The 23,947-nt window shown below is 37.7% G+C and overlaps 1 protein-coding gene across 2 annotated transcripts in view; it reads right to left on the reverse strand.

The window, feature by feature from the left end:
- Positions 1-4,789: 4,789 nt before the first annotated feature.
- The window catches only part of mllt3 (MLLT3 super elongation complex subunit), an 89,592-nt gene continuing 70,434 nt past the window's right edge, over positions 4,790-23,947 (reverse strand). For both annotated transcript variants that reach the window (XM_007255064.4, XM_007255063.4), the window contains exons 8-13: positions 13,606-13,678; positions 13,239-13,377; positions 11,866-11,965; positions 11,232-11,300; positions 9,438-9,509; positions 4,790-6,489 (exon numbers count right to left, since the gene is read on the reverse strand). In XM_007255064.4, coding sequence (XP_007255126.3) covers positions 6,358-6,489; positions 9,438-9,509; positions 11,232-11,300; positions 11,866-11,965; positions 13,239-13,377; positions 13,606-13,678 — 585 coding nt within the window. In that variant the 3' untranslated portion in view covers positions 4,790-6,357. The remainder of the gene's footprint in view (positions 6,490-9,437; positions 9,510-11,231; positions 11,301-11,865; positions 11,966-13,238; positions 13,378-13,605; positions 13,679-23,947) is intronic.

Here is a 23,947-nt window from a genome sequence, read left to right on the forward strand (position 1 = left end):
TTTTTACACACTTTGTCATTTGATGTCAGTACATATTGTTTCTTTAAGAACTATTGATATATTTTGATTAATTTGCTAATTCCTTTCACAAAAACTGTAGGCTCAATGTAGGCTAACGTTGTTAGCTGCACACGCTGCAGAGTATATGACTTATAACTGTCTTGGGGCAGGCAAGTTAAACCCTGCATTATGGATGTCAGACGTTACATTCCAGAGATCACAAGTCTTTAGCTCACTCTAGAAGTATTTTTGAGCAGATTCCATTTCCCAGTCCATTACTGGTCTGTAATAAAGCACTGAGCTGTGTAATCTGATCTACTGTACTGTAGGTGTTCTGCTGCATAAGGCTGGCCTGACAGGATCTGTGTGTAAAAGCTTACATGCCCCTACTTTAACTCTGAGGCTCCAGAACGAGGTCTGTGCTGACGTTCAGCTGCTCACTGTGGACTGTGTGGAATGGTGTTAAGTGAGAGGCTTAGAGAGGCTGTTACAGATGCTCTCACACTTCCAGCCATTGTTTGGAGAGAGTCACCAGTAGAGATATGTAATTCCAGGGCTGATAACAATAAAAGTTAAACTTATTATACAGGTGCAAGAAAAAGTATGTGAACCCTTTGGGATTACTTGGATTTCTGCATAAATTGGTCATTAAATGTGTCACAACAAAAGTCACAACAACAGACAAACACTGCCTAAACTAATACCACACAAAAATGATATATTTGTATGGTTTCATTGAACACAACATGTTAACCTTCACAGTGAGGAGTGGAAAAAGTATGTGAACCTTTGGATTTAATAACTGGTTGACTCTCGTTTGGCAGCAAAAACCTCAATCAAACATTTCCTGTAGTTGCAAATCAGACCTGCACAATGGTCAGGAGGAATTTTGGATCATTTCTCTTCACAAAACTGTTTCAGTTCAGCAATATTCTTTGGATATCTGGTGTGAATCGCTCTCCTGAGGTCATGCCACAGCATCCCAATTTGGTCAAGGTTAGGACTCTCCAAAAGGCGAATTTTCTTCTGTTGAAGTCGTTCGGTTGTTGATTTAATTCTATGTTTTGGGTCGTTGTCCTGTTGCATCATCCATCCTCTGTTGAGCTTCAGTTGGCTCACAGATGGTTTTAAGTTTTCCTGCAAAATGTCTTGGTTAACTTGGGAATTAATGTTTTAATTGATGACAGCAATCCGTTCAAGCCCTGAGAAAGCAAAGCAGCCCTGATAACTTTGATGAACATATCCTGTGCAACAGAGATATCTCATGATCTTCTTTTCCTGGGGGGTTCCTGATGAGTGCCAGTTTTATCATCATAACGTTTTTGAATGTCTTTTGATGATACGTTCAAAGTTCTTGAAATTTGTTTTGATTGACCGACATTTTTTTTAAAGTACTTACATTTCTTTCCTTAATTGAGTATTTCTTGCTGTAATATGGATTAGAACATTCCTCAAATAGGGCTTTTCACTGTATACCAACTGTATCCACAACTTTACAACTTTACAGCATTAACTCTAAACAAGTTCAGCACAGCTGTTAACTAACAGCCATTTCAGGCGACTCTACCTCATAAAATTCAGCCAAGATGTGTAAAGCTGTCATCTAAGCAAGCGATGCTACTTTGAAGGATCTAAAATAGAAAAAATATATAATATAAATACAAATAATACAATTTCCAGTTACATTCCAGTGATGGAAAAATATAAAAATGCTTTTTTCTGCCTGTTATGCACATAAAAAAATCTAATACTCTAATATAAAGTCTAATTAAATCAAATTAACTAAATAATTGTCCACTGTATTGGAAGCGTATGTTGAACGTTTTTAGTTCGTTTTTATTTCATGTCACAAAACATTCCTACACAGTTAAACAAACATTAAAATTATTTATGATTAAAATGTCTAAATCACATGAAATTAGCAAAAATTAGCTTTTATTATTTTACCTCATTGGCTTGTTGGAGTGCTGCCATGCCATGCTTTAATGGCATGGCTTGAAAACGTGTTCATTGGCTGGTTCATGCACTATTCTGATGGACAGCAGTGACGTACCTGTGACTCCCGAGAGGGGGTGCTTTTCCTGGCGGGGGTGCTGAATCGGCACAACACCGGCGCCCAGAGGGAGCAAAATTGGACTTGCTCCCTCCGGGTGGGTAGATGACGCTCAAAGCGGATGTACTGGATCCTAGCCGCTGTGCTTTGATGCAAAATGATGCATTGGCAGCATCTTAAAAAAAAGGGTGACTGACTTTACATGTGTCGGAGAAGGCGTGTGCTAGTCTTCACCCTGGTGATGGAGATGTACAAAGGGGTGGGACAATTGGATAGCCAAATTGGGAAAAAATATAAATATAAAAAAAATAAATTAGAAAAATCACAATTTGATTAAGGTGTTGCCAACATTTTTACTTTAAGAAATTATACGATCATTCACAAAATATGATTTGTTTCCATCATGTTGTCCATGTCTTTTGTATGAGAACCAGATAACATTTACTGTAATATGCAATATGGAAATAAAAGAAAGACAACTGCTTTAGAAGCTACTTCTTAATCTTAAATATTAAGTGTTTTTTTCATTTGTAGCGATTCTTTGATGGGCCCTCGCAGTGCGTGATGCCTTCCAGCTTGATGTTGCCCCAATCCTGCAGCTTCCGATTCAAGCGGAGAAGCTCTTACAGAGTTACTGTACAAACTCATAATCCTTAACCCAGAGGATTTGCTTTATTAAAGACAGATTTTCCAAAAAGAATCTAAAGAAAATAGAGTGACCTCAGATCCACTGTTAGACCACCCACGCCGGTCAGCATAAAAAACACATGTCCCCTGACGGAGAGTGGGTGCAGCTCTCTAACCCGCCCCGGCTGCCTAATGTATTAATAAACTGCCTTCATGAACTTTTCCCCCTCAAGAGTTTCCTTTATATCCGCACTTAGCCTTAAAACAAGCCCCCACCCCCTTTAGCAGTGTAAAGTTTAGAGCGTAAAACCTTTTAAACTGCAGCGTGAGAGTCTTTAGAGTAGAGCTGCACTGCTAATGCATGCTCACTGTATACAGTTATACAGTCCACTAAACGTCTTCATAGAGCACGTACATCTACAGAACAGTGTGCGGGGTTGAAGGTTATGGTTTCAACTCATTGAGTACTGGATACTCGTGCATACAGATACTCTGAGATCTCTATAATGCATTGTTGCTGATGTAGACCCATGCAAAGTTTTTATTTCTTCACTTAATACATCAGTTTAGCCAGTATCATATGGAAGCCCATTCTCATCACCTAAAAAAAATAATCCAGCACATTTATTAAAATTATTTTTCATTATCTCATTATTTCGAGAAATTAAGTCATTATTTTGAGATACTAGTACACTGTACAGAGACAGAAGCAGGTGAGACAAAAGACGCAAAATGGATACTATTATTGAGGACTCCTTCAGACGTGGATTCACAAATCCTGAAATATTGGTGCTTTTAGAGGAGTAACACAATATCAAAATAAGCCTCCAGACCTTGAAGAGAAGAGATTCATTTAATAACACACGAGAAATATATATTAGTGTGTTAAAGAGTGGGGCTGTGACTCCTGATATGCTGTATGTTATGTATGGTAGACTTCACTGGAGGAAAAAAAAAGCAAACACTTGCTATCTCAAAATAATGACTTGGTATCTTAAAATATTGAGATACTATCTTAATATTTTGAGATGCTATCACAAAATAATGACTTGTTTTTTAGGTGGCGAGAACGAGCTTCCATAGTATTATTAGCTCTGGCTTTAAAAGTATGACAATCAACATGACTACCCATCATGTTCTACTGCCCCCCCAAGCAAAGCAGTCTAGAACCGTGGCTGGTCTGGGGTCTCATTTATGAAGTGTGTGTACACACAAACACGTGTCTGAAATGCATGTGAGCAACATCTCATGCAGAAACTGGGGTTTACTGTATAAAGAAATATTTGGCCTGAAAACGAGGGTACATTTAAGCAAGGTTTGAGTCATGCGTACTCCTACAAAACTAAACTGTGCAGAGACCGGGAATTAGTGGTTTCGTGTAATAAAAGTGATTTGCAAGTAAATTTGCATATCAGTTCATATCACATAAATCAAGATGTAGAAAGAAAGATTAAGGAAGGATTAAAGCAGACTAATACTCATGAGTTTAAATTAACTTAAAATGATTATTTTGTGTGCATTTTTAAAGCTTTAATGGTTGTTGTGTCTTAGGGTTGCAAACCACCAGAGTTTGGTCCAACCAAAAGAGATGGTTTTGGTCTGGACTTTCTGAACCACGGTCTGGTTCGTCTGCAGTATGAAATTCCTTTTCTAGATGTTTCAGACCATTGGACCAATTACAGTAAGTAATTAAAGAGGCAGTTCTTAAACAATCCAGAGGAAAAAAAAACAATTTGTGTTGCAGATAAACCCTTATTTATAAACAAAAATAAAAGGTTACACTTATTCTGCTGCAGGATCCGTGTGTCCGATCCGATTATTATTTTTTATTATTATTTATTATTATTCCACATTATCTCCAAATTAAGCTAGCAATATTGTTCCACCCAAAATAAAAATTGTCCAGAGGTCCAGACCAAATAAGGTAGACATGAAAGCACAGTAGGTGTGAATCTGCTGGTACTTGTAAAGCATTTTTTCAGAGTCAAAATATTGCAATAAAAATTGTGATTTAAAATAATCACCATATTGTCCACCACTACCTCTTACCCTCACATTAAACTACTGATTGATGCATTTTCTAGTCAGTAATTGCACACTGACAAAGACTCAGTTTGGAGATTGTATTGGGATCAAGAAGCTTGAGCTTGAAGCAGGTTAGCACCTTCCAAATAAGGAAAGATAATCAAGTTTTACCACATATAAAGTTTATACACACATATAAACATTATATCATGATAACTGAACTAAAAGCTCTTTGGGTTGAGAAACTGAATCAGGGAAATTCAGACAGGAAAAAAGTATACAAGGTTTGATTTCATTCTGCAAAAAACAAACAAAATACAAAAAAAATGCAGATTTCTGAAAAATTCTTACACATTTTTACACACAGTGCCAATAATTCAGTCCCCGCCCACCCACACCCACACCCACACCCTCCCGAACAGGTCTCGAAAATCATCTGTATCCCTTACAGATTGATTTATTTGATTCAGAATTACCTCCCTAAAGACACTGGTCTTGCCTTAAGGCAAAACGCAACTCAACCATCGGGCCTACAGCTCAACTGCACAATCTGCCCGTACTGGCTCGTATTAATTCAACATCACTTAATCAATCAAGTTTCTTATAAAAAGAACAGTCTTAATGACCTGCAGAATAAACTTTGATTTCCTCAGTTTAACAAAAAGAACATCTTTTTTTTCCCAAAGTAAATCTAAAAGAAGACACACAAACCAGTTCCCACTGGTTTCAAGACAGCCAACAAAGAACCATGGGAATCGTGGTCCCGTTAAATAAATAACATCAACAGATTCAAAAATACGGCATCCTACTGAGACAGATTCCTATTGTACGAGTGTATTTGGCCTAGAAATCAACAGTTAAGCTCAGTCCTGCCCAGTTCAAAAGGTGTCGGTCCTCAACTGTTCCAGTAGTGGAGTGGAATACATCACTGCAGATGCCGCTGATGTGCAATAATTTAAAAAAGGGGCACTCTGTCCTCATCGTGAACGTCTGCTCAGGACAGATCGCCTTTCCTGGAAACAGCAGTAAGACCTAATCATGGAGTTTTCTTCAGACAGACAGACACTGCCCATCTTACAGGGCTGTCCACTGTTCAAAACGTAGTCGTGGCGATAGGTAAAAGAAAATGCTTCTTCTCAAAAACCTGCGAGCAAATCTGTAAACGCTCCTCCGCCTCAAAGCGCCAATGAGATGACTGTTCCCAAGTGCTTGCACAAGTTTAATATCATTTGCTCTTACACACACACACTTGAAACTCATACTCAATAAATAGACAATGGTGTAAGGCAGTGTTGAAAAATGCATTCGTCACAAAGAACAGAACAAAACATTCATACGTAGTAACAATATGCACATTCTTCTTTTTTTGGTGCATGATGAACTCTCATAATTCCCATTTTTTTTGGCAATGTTGGATTTTCAAGGCTTTTCAGGTGAAGTCCTGGTGGACAGGAAGAATCTCCAGGCTGATGTCGAGTGTCCGTTTCTGAGGCACATGGAGAGAAGTAAAGGCGATCCAGGACCTCCACATAGATGAAGCTGATCCATAGCATTGCCACACAAGTTGATTGATTCCAAAGACGACAACAAAAAAAACTAAAAACGGAGGACGTCTGGTGTTCCTGCTCATGGCAGCCAGCTGCACACGCTCCTCAAGACGCTCCAGAGGTTTCCAGGTAGCTCTGGAGCTTGCGAACTGTGGTTTTGTCCAAGGAGCAAAGGTCAAAGTCAAAGGTTGTGTTTGTGATGTGAAAATGTCCAGTTTCTTCAATGAGGTTTACAATCTAGAAGAGAAAAGGAAGACAGAATTAATAAGTGTTTGTGGGTTGGCAGATATGTATATGAGCCTACTGTGAATATTATAGCACAAAATAACAGTCTAATGTGATACAGTGGATGTTTACTAATAATTAATTAATGAGAAGTTTTGACCAAAGGAGGATGAGACCTCTCTGTGAGTCTTGGTTCATCACAGGGTTTCTACCTTTTTCTTTTACCTGCCACTGACATTCTTGGCTTGCTTACCATAGGCTTTATGTTTTATGTGGTGTTTATTTGATTGGATTCCTATGGATCAAAGCTGCTTGTCAAAGTCAGTTGTAAAATAAAGTGCTATACAAAAAATATATATTTTATAATAGATAGTGCTTTACTGATTTATACAAATTATTTTTTTAAACAGTGTTATTGATAATAGCTAAAACATTAAATCATGATATGATTAAATTAAAAGAAATAAATAACAGTTTTTTTTTAAGCCAGAATTAGACATATACAGTGTTTTTAACACAATGCATACAGCTTTAATGATTATTAGTTTGTAAGTTGGAGTTCTGGTATGTGAACATCACAAATAATTGCATTACTACTAGGATATTTAAAAAAGTAATTATTAAAACAAATTTTATGGAGCAAAAATCAAAAACTAAACTTTGTTTGTTTCTTATTATCAAACATATTATAAAATTATAGTAGAAGAAGTATATTTTTGAAACATTTTACCTCTAATATATGTATATCATATCATCTTTTAACCGTACATTAAGCATTTAAATAGTGCAGAACACAAATGTAATTTAATGATAAAAAAGTCATAATGCAAATGCAGTACATTTAGTCAGAAAAGCATTTCTCACAGATTTATTTCCCATATAGATCCTAACTGAAACCAGTTTAAACAGAGGATCACTGAACGGACGGCTGGTTTTCGGATGTTTTCCTCTTTTCCCTTATTTTCTTAAGGGGTCCTCATCGAGAGCAGGGAGCCCCTCCACATGGAGCCGTGTATCTGACTGTAATGGGAGAGATGCTTTTCTAAACCGGTTCCTAAATGATTCCATCTCTCTCTCTCTCTCTCTCTCTCTCTCTCTCTCTCTCTCTCTCTTTTTCGCTCTCCTGCTCTGAGGGGATCGTACTGCCGATTAAAGGAACGGGAGGGAGGGAGGGAGGGGTGGGGAGGATGGAGACTCCACAGCGTCTGCACAGATGAAACCGTGCAGTAATGGGACCCAAACCTGATCCCTTTCACACTACAAAGCCAGACCCCCATATGGAAAGAATTTCTCTTCTTTCTGCTGAACTGGGGCCAGGAACACAGAGAGAGCGAGAGAGAGACTCGGGGGCCTGTTATGACACTGGAGATAGAACTCAGCTGCTCAGAGACCTTACCGCTTTTTCTGGGTGGAGGACTGCGGCTGTTTCACTGTTTGAGGTATCATGGGGGGGAAACAAAGGGGCTACTTTCTACAATTAATATCCAAACATAAAGTTAAATAAAAAATAAATCTGCAATTCCTAACAGTGTTTTAATGTTTATTAAATCATCTAAGTGCATTTAGATTGTGCATCTCCCCATGTCCTGAGCTGCTGCTACCAGTGCCCATCCCACTCCAGCAGAGTTTTATAAAACCATTCTAACCCCTTTCTCTTCCCTCCCCTCTCTGTTCTCTATCTCTATCTTTCTCACATGTGCTGAGACGCCTGGCCGGCCGGTCTTCCTGGATGTGTCTGTCTGTGGTTCCAGCTTTCAGGAATCAGCCCTGTCCTTCTATTCATCAGAATTATTTCACAACCCTTCTAACTCCTGCTTTTTTTTTTCTCTCTTCCTTTCCTTTCTGTTTTCTCTATCTATCTCTTTTACATGTATGGAGATGCCCTGTTCCTGATGTTCCCAGCCTGGCTCTCCACTGCCCGCTGTGTTGTTCTCCGGCTCTGCAACCCACATTCTTATATTCATAAATTAGTACCTGTTATATTAGCCATAGTTCACATTAATTCTCTGTACTGTTTTGTTCTGTTATTTGTTTGTTGTTTGTTTGTACTGAGCGGGTCAACCCGAGTAGGATGGGTTCCTCGGACTGAGTCTTGGTTCCTTCCAAGGTTCCTTCCTCTTAAAGGGAGTTTTTCCTTGCCACTGTGTCACCATAAAATTGGCATCTCTGTGGTGCTGCTCATAAGAGGCGTGGACCTGTTTTTCCTGTAAAGCGGCTTTGTGACAACCTTTGTTGTAAAAAGCGCTATATAAATAAAATTGAATTGAATTGAATTGAATTTATATATCTGTCTGTATCTAGTGGCATGAAAAAAAAAAAAAAAAAAAAAAAACTAATGAAGAACCTGAAAGTTAAAGTGGTGTCCTAATTTTTGCTTCTCCACGCAAAGCAAAGAATCAAAATTAATCACTGCCATGTTTCATGGCTGAGGATGTGGAACACTTAGCTAGACTTAGCTAGAATGATTAGCTTGATTAGGCCGCGTGTTTGCACTGTCTCAACCTCGTATGGAAGTCTCCCGAACATGTTCCATGCCTATTCGTTAGAAAGGCAAATCGAAGCCCTGGAAAAAGAAGTATTGTTCTCTGCCGTGTCAAAACAAATAGGCCTCAAACATACGTAATCAAAATAATTATGACCGCAAAGAGCTTACTGGGCCAGAACTTACTGGGCCAGAATAGGTGCCGTTTCTGGTAAGTTATGAGATGCAGATACTCACTGACATAGTAATGTAGTGAAAAATAGCCTTCAACTTTAAATACAGTGCTCCATGACCTCAGCCTGCTTCCCTGAGCTTCAGTGTAGTTGTACTTGTATAGTTGCAGGTGAAAGAGAACACTAAAACACACACACACACACACACACACACACACACACACACACACACACACACACACACACACACACACACACACACACACACACACACACACACACACACACACACACACACACTTTACCTGCTGTAATATGTGCCTCTCTCTTAGTGCCATTAGTCTTCTGTGGAGCTCCACCAATTCATCCAAGTATGCCTGAAATCAAACACATCAAATAGTTCAAGTTCAAATCAAGTTTTTGTCAATTCAAATCAATTCAAACTTAAGCTTTTTTTGTTTTTTTTTTACAGTATTCTATTCTGTAGGACATGGTGCCTAAAGTACTAGAGCTACAAGGCTAATTCAGCTATGCTCCACAAATCAGCATTCTGCAAACAGCATGTCTAAATTACAACACACTTTCCCCTAAACTGCTCAGAGTCACATAATCTGTAACAGACGTCCTTATATGGCTTCTAACATTAAATGATTTACTGTTTACTATAAAAATCAGACACAAAACTCAAAACCATCTGTGAGCTGCTTATACCATACTAGGGTTATATTCAATTTTTGGCCTTTTTCAGATTTGTTTTTATTTATTGGTAATATAATAATAGTTCATTGATATGTGTATGGCATGTCAGTGTATATGTAGGGTAAGGGGAAATGATGCTACTTTGACTATGTTAATTTCCCAAACATCATCAGGGCATCTTATGGATAAATTTTAACAGTCAGGTTGTAATTAGCACTAAAGCCAGTCAACTGAAATACAGGAGTTTCAGTTTAGTTCTCCAGCACCCAGACTCGTGACTGGAGCAGCATTAGCATTACCTGCTTTGCCATTCAGAGGCGATTATATTGGCCCATAGCCTACTGCTAACCCCGGCTAGCATTGCTGGAGCAGCATTAGCATTAGCCGCTAACACTGCTTTGCACTAGCTCTTTCATCATTAAGAGGAGAGTATAATCGGCCGGTAGTCTGCGTGTTTACCACGTTAAAATAACTGGGATGAACTGTTAGCTAATATCACCCTGACTTACTGGAACACTCAGGGTTCCTCAGTGTAGCACTTGGGTGTATTAGTGGAAATCTGGAAATCTAAGCTTGTAAATAAACGGAATGAACAGTTTTCAGAAGAGAAACCTGTGTAGATTCACATCCAGTGCTCATTTGACTTACAGTTTTTTTTACTTAGCTTAGCTATACAGGTCTGACCAGAGACACCCCTGTTCCTTACTAGTGTCGCATAATGTGCATTATAATCAAGTGCGCTTTATGTATAAAAAAATAAACCTCAAAAATAGACGTTTATTGATTGTGCGCCTTATAATCCTGTGCACCTTATAGTGAGAAAAATCCCATTTAATACTGAGAAAGTCTTCAAGCCAATCAATCAACCTAAACAAAATACTTAAGTCCATTTGTGTGGCCACTAAGTAATTTTCTCCACAATGCCCCCAGACACTTTGCTTTATTGATGTTGACTTCTCCAAACACCTACAGCAGCAGCACACTTGATTTATGAAGCATTTTATGAAGCACTGATCACCCAAAGCAGGTATTAAAAGACAATAAGCTGATAAGATAATAATTCTGGCCTTCCTCAAGATACAAACTAGAAATATTTAAAAACATACATAAATATATATTGTCTCATTCCCACATAAACCTCTCTGTCTCAGTAGTTTTGAGATCATTTTGAGATCATCTGATCATTTTTAGATTGATTTCCATTTAAAAAAAAAACTTTTCCTCCCTTTTTTGTAAAGTTAGTATTTGTATTTAGAAGATACAAGAATAAAAAGACCTAAAAAAGACCTAAAACGTGCCTAAACATTCTGCACAGCAACTCTGGTGCATTCAGTTCTGCTAGAACAGCGCTTTGATAAGTCATACGCTATTCATCAAAACAGCAACGCAGCAATGTTTACCTTGTCACAATCAATATTCTTGTTTTTGTCCACTTTCGTCTGCTTCATGGGACTCTTCACTTCCAGTATCTGTAAAGGAGCAGAACATTTCCATGTGTGATATCAGAATGAACTTCACATTAGGTCACAGCACTGAAGCTGGGAGAGGGGCATATTTATACAATACTGTGACAAGTTTAGATTTCTCAGCAATGCAGGAACTGATTAGAGGAGTAAACTTTCAAGGTGACCGAGATTTATGTTACACAGCATACGTCTAGAGTAACCTCTAAAACTGATTAGCTCTCAGTACAGACAGGGTAAAATATCGCTTCCATTTTTCAGTATGTAAATAGAGAAGAACCTAAAGAACAGGCAGAGATTCCTCAACAGACGAAAAAAAAGAGGGAGGTAGGAAATTTCATTTCCTGTCCATTTCCTCGTAAATAAGAAAATCTTAAACATTTCACAGCTTAGCACGATATTACTTGCGACAAGCACCTCTGTCTTGAATAAGACGTCTTGTGCCGCTAAATCTGATTTATTCGTAGGAAAATTGCTTTTTCCTTCGTTTCTCTTCGGCTCGGTTTCAGAACAGAGATCTACACCTCGCTGATTTAGCACTGAAACGCTGTGGAGAACAGCTTGCTCTTACCTGGTTATTGCTGGCCTTCAGGAGCGGCGGGGGCTCGCTGTGGTGAAGGGGAGACGAGGCGGAACTGTTCTCACTGTCACTGCCATCACTCAAACTCACCCTGCAACCAGTCAAATACAATCACCATCACAATACATAACTATAACATGCACCACTGGGCTGTTTCAAATTATATTTTAAAAGCAACTGGAAACCTTTCATCTTAAAATGTAATTTGTGATGGATTAGGCATCAAAAACTACATTTAATGTGGCCAACAGGTAATTAATACTTCCTTTGGGAAGAAAAACTGAAACATTGCAACAATCTGAACATGGCAACAAAGAGGTGCATAAAGAGTCTAATAAAAATATATATATACAATTTTTCAATTTTCTCCCCAATTTGGAAGGCCAAATATCCAACCCAGCGCTGATACAAGTGATACAACATACACCTTTGCTATGGCATCAGCTTGGAAGTGATGTAGAGAGAGAGAATGCCACCTGCCCACCCAAAATGAGCAAGGAAAAATTTGCTTTCTCAGCCTTTTAATTGTAACCATAATAGTAACTAAAAAAATAGTAACATATAAATAATTTTCATATCCATACAATTTTGCTGTGTTAGGCAGAGTATCGATAGGAAACTGACGATACAATATGTACCACAATAAAGGTGTTTCAATTTAATATATTGTGAATATACGTAATCAATATATTGTGTAAGCAACACCATATATTGCTCAAAATATTGTGTAAACCATTTTTAAAAAATCTGTCATAGCATAAAAACACACTTTAATTTAAATACAGTTTGAGTTAATCAACAAAAAAAATATTTTTAATGCAATCATAATCTTCTTCATACGTTCTAATGATATATCTGATATCTAGCAGTTGGGGTTTAAAAATAACACAAAATCAAGTCTTACCACTAGGAGTGGATGATATGGCACTAAAATAATATGATATTTGAGTGTATTTTTGTGATTTTGATATTCTTGGCAATATGACAAAAGACTGACTATTTTAAATTAATTTAAACAACATAATACTGCAACAAAATAAATATTAGAGTTTCATCAATTCAGTAAAAAACAAAAAATCTATAACCGTAGCCTATTTCAGTTACCAAGACCCTTACTTATTACTGTATGTTACTGTATAAAATAATAATAGAGTAACAAAAATAAAGTAATGTAACAACAAAAATCTACCACAAAACTGAAGTGCAGCACATTAACTGCATGCTTATAAACTGCAAACAAACAACTAAAAGTAAATACAGTAAATAGCAAAACAAAAAAAATATTACGGCTTCACTTCTGTCCACACCTACACACACTGACTGAAAGAATGTTGTCAGCGGTGTTGGGTAGCTGAGTTTGGTACCTGCGATGTCGATGCGTCATGTGCGTGTGTAACGGTCGCTCCAGGTCAGAGTCCATGTCATTATCATCCTCTTCTTCAGACTCATCTTCATTGTCATCAGAGTGCAAATCTTGAATTATGGTCTGTAAAGGACCCAGTACTGGAAATGCAGAAAATATAAAACACTGAATACCTTACAGACTGGCACAGTTTCAGTTCTATACACATATGATAGTACAGGCAGTAGAAGGTTTTTTTATTACAATGAGTAATATAATAATAATATAATGCTGTTAGTTTTATTTGGCATACTGTTTCTGATATAAAATTGGCCCGCAGCTTCAAGTTGCTTTAGCTTAGCCAATAAAAGTGAAGCTGGTGTAGTTACCTTGTCGCTTGTGTGCTGGTCCAAATCCTGAACTGGAACTGGAGCTTGAACTGGCTGGACTGGGCTGTTCTGACTGGAGGGAAAAGGAGAGAAGAAAAAGAGGAGAAAACAAAATTAAATATAAATATAAAATTAAAGACATTTCAAACAAGCAAAGGATTTCTGAAACAGTTTGAAGAGTTGAGGAGATTCATTTCATAATCATATTTTAAAGCGTAGCATCAATTCTGTTGCACGGAAATGCATAAACATGGACGTGAATAAACGAATCCAAATGCATGAAGCAGAAATGCAGAAATCTGAGGCATAATGCTGAAATCTGGCCCACATGGACAGTTTGTTCAGATGTTGGTGGAGCATCTAAGGTTCAGACTATTCACTGCCAAGTGTTTTTCTTCTAACGCACATGAGTATAACTGGGGTGGAACATATGGCTCTAAAATAATATCACAATATTTCAGGGCTCTTTTGTGCTAATGATATTCTTGGTGATATGACAGAACAACTTTTTTTTTAATTAATTTTAGAAAATACTCCAATAATAAAGTAAATGCAGTAAACAGCAAAACAAATACACAAAATATACTGCTTTCAAGAATATCACTAATATTATGATATGGAGATTTTCCTATTCTATTATTACATATGTTACAATATGGCACAATCCTTTACAACCATTTATAACATTTATGACTGTTCCTGTTCTAAAACCTGATTGGCTGAACCATGTTAAAATCTAATCTAAGCTCCACCAAAATAATTACAATTTTGTATGGACCCCATGAATTCTGGACAAATGAAATATGAACAAAAAGCCAGGCATTCTGGGAGTCCCAGCCATGATTGGCTACAGAATCTGCTGTGTACACTCTGTATTGTGAGTGTAAGTATTATCAATATGAAATGATGAGATCCAATTTAAATGAGAAAGTGTGCATCACTGTGATTTTATCATCAAGTGAAATGGATTTTTACTTTATTTTACATATTAATCTTCCTTATAAATGAAAAACTAAAAATCACAGTATCAATATATTCACAGTAAGAAGCTTCTTACAGCTTTTTGCTTAGTCTTATAGAGATGAACCAGTGGAATTCTCTTAAATCTCTGTCTTTGTCAGATAAGTCAGATTAGTTGTTTATTTATCATTTATTAAAAAAGAGGAAAAAGTATTTTATAATACTTCCCTCTCCAAAAATGCATCTATCAAAGCGAACACACACAGACTGCCACATTATTGGTTTTGTATACCGCATAATTAACTTAACTTTATGGGCCTCATGGTCTCAGTATAATTAAACTTCATAATTGATGTACATATGGAGCATATGCACGTTCTAAACTGTTACTAACATTATGTCAAGCCTTTGATGGGTTCTGGTGTCACTTCCCCCAGTGTAAATCAAGTCTCTCCTAAAGCTTTCTTAATGAAGGCTGATTTATGAGGACACTGCTGCACAGGCAGTGCCACACACACACACACACACACACACACACACTTCCCCTCATCCCTCCATTCACAACAGCCACACACACAAATAAACCAGCGTATGAAGACAATATGTAGACAGCAACATTAAACAATCAAACAACGCCACGGCCAAGCCATTGTTTTACGCAGAACGCCACACATTTCTGTCCAATTAAAAAGATTCACAGAGCAGAGTATAATAAATGTAAATCCAACGAAAAGCAATGCGACACTCATTCACCAAGAAATGTCATCATTCATAGCCTAGCTGAGATTTACTAGCAGCCTCTCTGAAGAGCACTGCTCGTACATACAATGTTCAGAACATCAAAATTTATGAAGCTCTGCTAAACTCTCAAGACAATGTCTCACTGCAGAGTGCAGCAAGGCCATGCGGGACTACAGTCCAGTGGAAGTGTAACAGAGTGGATTTAAAAACCTCTTTAACTTTAACATACCTGGCCAGTGTTTACTACCACACCACAGATCAAACTACACAAATAAAGGAAACAAATTCAATATTTACTGAATATAAAAAGTTACAGGGAGGACTATGGCCTGAACTAACAAAACTGCAGAGTACAGCACTCAATAAAATACAGAAAAGTCAAAAAAAAAAAAAAAAAAAAAAAAAAAAAAACTGCAGCGTCATTTTTGAGGGAGTTGATAGTTGATGCTGGGTATTTTTTTGTATTGAAGTTGCAGGGTTAGTAAAACTAAAAGAACTCTGATTCCTAGCTAATGAGTTACTTTTCAGCGCTAATTAAAAGAGCGCTTGAGGAGTTATGGTAAAACATGTCATTAGGCAGCTGCATAGAGCCATGACTGAAATTCTGCCAAACTGACACCAATAAATCGAGAATTTGTGGTATTTGTTAATTTAGAAGCATCTTCTCTTCTCCAGTAGCACAGATGCCATGAAGTATCGTAGTGAATTGTCAGGCAATATATCGACTGAACATTATTTTTATGCAAATAAAAACCTTTATAAAACAGAACACAGACATTTAAATACTTATTGTGAATATAAATCAATAAATGATATAAAAAAGTAACTTTATTTTGCATATGTAAGGGCAATTAAGATTAACATAGCTTGTTATAGCTTGCTAACTTCTGCTGTCAGTTCTCTGGATTTTAGTGCTAATAGTTTTAAAATTGATCAAAAGTTACAGTTGACAGTAGTCAGCCAAAAGCCTACTTGTTAAACGAGCACTGAAGGCTAATCTATACAGATTTCTCTCCTAAAAAAGTTTATTTGGGTGATTAAAGCACTTTCCTTTTATTTACAGTAAGATTAGATAGATTTCCAGTATTTCAGTGGAGTTTTTCCAGCACTAAGGCTCCGTGCAGCAGCATTAGCTTTAGCTGCTAATTGCAGCGCTAGTGAGGCGCAAATGCAGCTGAAAAGCGCTAGACTGAGGAACCCTGAGTGTTCCTGTAAGTCAGGGTGCTATCACCTAGCGTTTCATCCCACATATATTGTTTTAACATGACAAATACGCAGACTGCAGTCTAATATACTTGCCTCTGAACGGCAAAAGAGCTAGCTCTGCGGTTAGCGGCTAATGCTAATGTTGCTGCACTCAGCCTCAGTGCTAAAGAAAGTTCACTGAAAACTCACCATTATAACACTGTACTGAGTGGCTTTACTGCTCCTTAATACCTGACTGGTAGAATTCATACATAAGGGTGCACAGGATTATAAGGCACACTGTTGACTTTTTTGGAAAATTAAAGGATTTTAAGTGCACCTTATAGTCTGAAAAATACGGTAAACAATTATTTTTTTGGGGGGTGAATATTTTTAGGACTATTTATATAAAACAACAGTACTGCCATATGCAATTTGTTAATAGTATCACATTGATAAAAAGCGTGGCACAGTCTTTTCAACATTCTAGGCCTTGACTAGAATGTTTTTTAGAGTGTTTTTTTGTACTGCACAAAACTATACTAGTATAATGATAATAAACTAGACCTGAACTTAACTTAACTGAAGTGATTTTTACAGAAAGTTCTGAGGTTTAGGTTAGCGGTTTGTGAGACTCCGTACTGCTGTACTGTTCAGTGTGTCAAAGCGCAGCAGTCTACCCGGTATAGTTAAGATTAAAGCCTGCCTGCCTCTCTGGGAGAAATGTGACAGTTTTACTGTGCAGGCTCCCATGGGCTACGGAATTTACAACACACAGGCGAGCGCACACAGTATTAGTAGTCAGTGTTTTCTCTAACTCACTGCTGCTGCTCAGATGCCATCAACAGAGAACAACAGTCATGAAATAAAAGAACATGAGTATTTACTGCAACCACAACACACAAAACAAGTGGAAGTTTTTTTTTTTTTTTTTCAGAACAGGAAAGACCTGGCAATGATCATCACAGCAAATGCACACTGATGATAGCTTTTGCACATGCACAGCAGGTACTGTGCAGAAATATGAAATCAACCTGCACAAAAGAGTCCAAAACCCCAGATAAGCCTCATTCCTCAGGGCGTCTGCTAGGAGACTGTGATGACCAGGCTTATTGTACCAAATCAAACAATTATTCAAAAGGGGGAAAAAAAGGATAAAGGCCCCAGGAGCGTCCCATACACATGCAGCCTAAACGTTTTTCTCTTGGCCGGGTTTGGAGGGTTTATAGTTTCACATTAAGTCCACCCTACATTTCTGTGGGGTTTGTATCCCTCAACACCAAAACATAGAAAAACGTGTGTGTGTGTGTTTTTGTGCATGCACGTGTGTGCGTCGAGGGGGTGGAGGTAGAGAACAAAAGTTCAGCACAATACTATTAACTTAATTCCTGTTGGAAGAAGGCCCAACAGGAAATCTAAAGACACCATTAAAGTTAATCTGAATTAATTTGTTTACATTCTTCTCTGATGAGCCCTCTGTGAAACCTAACCGGCTCGCTCTCGACAGTGCGGTCAACAGAGCTCGCTTGGCCCAACTGTAATGAACACTGCTTCTGTTTTATATGAGAGAGAGAGAGAGAGAGAGAGAGAGAGAGAAAGAGAGAGAGAGACAGAGGGAGAGAGAGATAGAGAGAGAGAGAGAGAAATAGAGGGAGAGAGAGAGAGAGAGATTAAATGAAAGATTAAAGGAAAATCTATGCTTACTAAGGGTGTTTCCACACCTGCAGTTTTATTAGGCCTGTGTATTGGCAAGAACTTTGTGATGTAATACGTATCACAATACTGGGGTTACAAGTCAATATATTGTGACGTAATTCAATATTATAATCAAGGTACAAGAAAGCTGACTTTTTATGCTTTATGCTTTCTAGGGAAGGTTTAAAGAGATATAATGCCCGGATAATTAGCACAGCTATAAACAAATGGCATCTCTGTCGCGTCTCCAAGCTAAACTTCACAGAAACATGCACTAGTGCAAAATACAGGAGTTTCTTCTTGTATTTACTTTTTTTGCTCCCACCCCATTCAGCTCTGCCCAATAAGCAGGTGAAAATGGGAATGTGTGTGCAGGAACCCAAGGCTCAGTAGACCAATCCCAGCTGCTAATTAGAGCATTCAATGATTTAAAGATGCACATATTTGCTTAAACTGATGTTCAACTGCACAGACTGCTTGTATTATATCCACAGTAAACACAAACAAAACTGGAAACATTGAAGCATTCAGGCATGATCCTAAAGTCATTTAAAAGAAAATCTAGATAAGAGTGTGTCTGTAAACCTTTTGACACACAGTGTGCATCACCAGCTAATATTTAGGTTCAAGGACAGAGCAAGTAAAAATTGGCATTAGTAAGTGTAAGAAGAAAAAATGAAAAATTAGGTGAGAGAATAAGTGAGAGAAAACAAGCTAAAGAATTAAAGGCTACGTTCACATTACCAGACCGAAGTGACTCAAATCTGATTTTTTTCTCAATATGGCTCAGATCTGATTTTTTTCATGGCTGTGTAAACATGCCAAATCCGATTTTTTAAAATCAGATTTGAGTCACTGTCATATGTGGTCCTAAATCGGATATGTTTCCGATCCATGGACATGCAACATTAATGTGAACGGTCAAATCGGAATTTATGCGTCTTTTTGGTTTTACGCATTTGCTACGTGCTTCTATCTCGTACACACACTTCTCTTGGTGCAGCTGTGTAGCTATAGTTGTAAAAACAGCAAAAGCAAACCGCCTGTCCTTTTTTCTCCTCCGCGACCTGAGCATGTACTTCAGACCAGCTCCACTCAAGCGAAAGATTCTCCACATATGAGCTGCTAACGCATTAATGTCCCTTTATGAAGCTACGAGTCGCCTCTCAAATATGAGTTTTTTTGTTGTTGGTAAAGAAGGCGATGTTTATACACGTATCACTGTGCGCATGTGAGCCGTTTCAGGAACTGATTCATTTACATTACACACAGATTCAGGTCACTTGTATTTGTGAATGTGAATCTTCAAAAAAGCCAAATCTGATCTGACCAAAAAATTTGGATTTGAGCAATGTGGCTTAATGTAATGTGAATGTAGCCACAGAGTAGAAAACAAAGTGAGTAACATTTAGATTGATTAAGAAAGTAAGTAAAGCAAGTGTAAGGAAGAAAAAAGTAAATGTAAAGCGAGAAAGCACAAGTGAAAAAGAGAAGGAGAGAGTCAGCAAAAAAGAGAGAATAAGCAAGCTAGAGAAAACGCAAGAAAACAAAAAAAAGCAACAAAGAGAAAGTGAGACAGAAAGTATAAGCAAATGAATGAGTGTACGACAGCGAGTACAAGTAAGAGAAAGTAAGAGAAAATAAGAGTAAGAGCAAGAGAAACTGTAAGTGAGAAGGCAAGCAAAAGTGAAAGTGAGGGATACAGAACTTCACAAATGAACAAGAGAAATCTGTGAGTAAATCTACTGTATCTGTGGAGGAAGAATGGTGGAAACTCATACTGCATCAATAAAACAATCACACTCAATGTGCATCAAACACATCCCTCAGAGTGTACACACTCCATGCTGCTGAGCTTAACTGTGCAGGAGTTGACAGATGGGTTATTACATGCTGTCTAACCAAAGACTGACAGGCCAAACAACTGATTCCCCAGCAAACGCACAAAAATGATTAACAAATAATATAAAAAAGAAAATTCATAACTAAACTTGAAGCTAAATATCTTTCTCCAAATAAATAATAGCTCTATTTGCAGTGTTAATAAAGCTAAATTTAGTCTCACGTTCTATATTGTACACAATGCATTATCACATACTAAGGTAAAGGAAGATGGTAAATCCTGCACCTAACATCTGGGGTTACACATAGAGCACATTCCCTCCCCCCATACTCTACTGTCCCTAAGTTGCTGTGGCCTTTTATAATCAGATCAGCAACAGTTAACCCAAACATGAAGACCCAACACCTAACAGTCAAGTTGCTGTGTCCGTTTATGATCCCATCAGCAACATTTAAGCCAAACTTGAGAATCCATAAACATTAAAAAAAGCACTGGAATAGCAATATGAGAATATAACGATAAAAGAATATGAGAATATAGCGATAAGAGATTCCACATAAAGATTTATAAAGATAAAAGTAACAAAAGAAAAATTGTGTCCATTTAAAGTGTATAAATGCAAAAATAAAATGGGCTATATTTATTATTTCTGAGTAATAGTACTGATCTAAGACATCCTTCATTAGCTGTCTAATACAATTCAGTAAACCTTTAACTCATTCTCGATCATCATTCTTACTCCAAGTAAAACTAACTTAAACCAACTAAGTTTGAAAAATATGTGCCAATATTAAAGATGTGAACAAAAACAATGGTGACATGATGCACATTACAAATTCATGTATTGAAATATATTGCAATACTGTATGCAAGATAACATACTAATATAATATTGCAAATTTCCCTGCTGTGGAATTAATAAAGCTTAATAATCGTATCTTAAACTCAATAAAATATTAACCACTTTCTGCAGGAAAACTATGAATTAAAAAACAAAACTGCATTTGAGAACCAACACAATATTGCAAAATATAAAATCACATTGTGCATATCATGTTGTGCAGTTTTAGGGCTGTGTATTGGCTAGAACTTGGTGATACAATATGATATATGATTAGAGAGGTCTTGCAATTCAATATATTGCAGTAGGGGTGTGATATTGTATCGTAAGCAATATTATCGCCAACATTTTTAAATATCGTGAACAATATTATACCCTGAAATATAGTTTTTTTGCTGTTTTTTACCGTTCTCATTTTCCATTTTATATATACTAGAGACAGATTATATCTGTCCAGTATCATTTATTTTTCCTTAATCCTGGATGTATGGAGATATTTGGAGTGCATTATTAGTATCATGACATTCTGGATCATTGACTTCTGTTACAAATCTAATAAAATTCTTGTATTTTTTTTATTATCTCAGTTAGGGGTATACCAGGGGTGTATCATATCGTATGCAATGATATCATGTAATTTAAATTTTTTTGCAGTAGTGTATTTTTGAACTATATATTTTTTAATTCAGTGTTTTAATTCAGTCATATCAGCGAGAGTATCGTCATTGCGAAAATACCATGAAACCATGATTTTATTTTAGGGCCATATCGCCCACCCCAATATTGCAGTATATTGTTGCGAACAATATATTACACTAATTTAAAGTACAAATCAACTGCTTTTTAGTGGTCAAGGTCTTAACACAACACTTATTAAACCACTTTCTGCCATTTATCTTTACAAATAATTAAAAAGACAATGTATTGCCAAAAAATATATCTCAATGTAATAAACTATCAATATTTTCTTACAGCCCTTGCATTTCTATTACTCTATTACTCCTTATATTAAATTATCTGCACAACATCTATTCAGATGAGAGTTTTGAAATATGACATAACCAAATAGTTTAGATGTTTTTAGCATGTTTTAACTGTTGTTTGTCCAAAACAAACTTGTAATAAATTGCATCTTTGGCTGATTTGGTGCAAGAAGCTTGTACTCTCTGTAAAGTCAAGCAAACAAAGCTTGACAATCTAAATCTGCACAAGCTGAAAGGAAGAGAGAGAGAAGAAAGAATTGATGGTGACAGTACTGAGAGCAGCGAGTGGGGGCTGGTATTAAATTTAGCTGTGAGCAGTCAGGGTGGTAAAGACACTTAACTTTTACTGCTCTCAGAGTCTGAGGGAAACACAACGAAACTTCTTTTGATGTTTCTTTACCTTCTTTCTCTCTGCTTTCTCACTCTCCTCCCCCCCCCCCACCCCCCCACCCCCACCACCTTCCTTCTCTTTACACCTCTCCGCATTTTACGGCCTGTTTGTCTGTCTGGGAGTCTAGCTGACATCAAACGCATGCTCACAGTCCTGCGCTGTAAATCACGAGGCCTTTTTCTGACCAAGGGTCCGACGGGCCCCCAAACTAGACACTTGTAAAAGTGCGGACAGAAAAAGCCATCCCCGCACCGCCCCACCCCTCCGCCAATAAAAGTGATGTCATTACTCATGTGGAACAGACTGGCAGATCTTTAAGCACCGAAATCATCTGGATTGTCGTTGAGCTTTAACCTGGGTGGGTGTGTGGGTGCTGAAAGAAGAAAAGCGAGGGATTGAGGGAGAGCTGGATTGAGCGAGTGAGTCGGTACGGCTCTGCCGGCCTGTCACCCTTGAGCTTGAGTAACGGCCATGCGGTGGCTGCACTGTAAAATGCTACATTACTTTTTTACAGCTAATGAAAAAGCAGCTTCAATCAAAGCAGACATGGCCTGCAGCCGCTTGTGGACTGCCAAATCCCAAACGATGCCCTAAAGCAGAGGAGCTTTAAACTGGGCTAATCTATTAGCAGGACTTGTGTCGTGCTTTTATGTAGACTTACTGTAGTCTGTCCTGGAGTTGCTCTGGTGCTGAAACCGGATTATTTAGAGAGAGAAATCAGAGAGGCTACATTATAGACAGATATACAGACATGGTAGCAACAGAGTTGTAAACTGTTGCTACTACTGTTATCCAAGACTATTTAATGCTTTGCTGCTATTGTTCTGCAGTGTGAGACTAATGTAGCTAACTTGACAACATGCCTGGGTGAGTTGACTATGTCTTATATATGGATTTTTACATATAACCTCCTAGGTGGACATTATTACATACTAAGGTAAAGGAAGATGATCAATCCTGCATCTAACATCTGGGGTTACACATAGGGCTCATTCCCTTCCCCCATTCTATACTGTCACTAAGTTGCTGTGGCCTTTTATGGTTAGATCAGCAACATTTAACCCAAACATGAAGATTCTACACCAAACAGCTAAGTTGCTGTGGCCGTTTATGATCCGATCAGCAACATTTAACCCAAACATGAAGATCCAACACCCAACAGCTGAGTTGCTGTGGCCGTTTATGATCCGATCAGCAACATTTAACCCAAACATGAAGTTCCTGCACCGAACAGCTGAGTTGCTGTGGCTGTTTATAATCAGATCAGCAACACTTAACTCAAACATGAAAATCATACACCGAACAGCTAAGTTGCTGTGGCCGTTTATTAATAGATCAGCAACACTTAACTCAAACATGAAGATCCAACACCTAACAGTTAGGTTGCTGGGGCTGTTTCTCATCCAATCAGCAACATTTAACCCAAACATTAGCTATGTTCACAATACAAAAAAGGTGAAATGGATGCGCTAGCAGCTCATATGTTGAGCATCTTTTGTCTATCGTACATGCTATAGCTGCACAGCTGCACCAAGAGACGTGTGGGTACGAGAGAGAAGCACGTAGCACATGCATAAAGGAAAAAGACGCATGAATTCCTATTTGATCGCTTACATTCATGTCGCGTGTCCATGAATCGGATACTTATCTGATTTTGGACCACATATGAAAGTGACTTGAATCTGATTGTATTTGGCACGTTC

This window comes from Astyanax mexicanus, chromosome 8, assembly GCF_023375975.1.
Source record: "Astyanax mexicanus isolate ESR-SI-001 chromosome 8, AstMex3_surface, whole genome shotgun sequence".
Lineage (NCBI taxonomy): Eukaryota > Metazoa > Chordata > Actinopteri > Characiformes > Acestrorhamphidae > Astyanax > Astyanax mexicanus.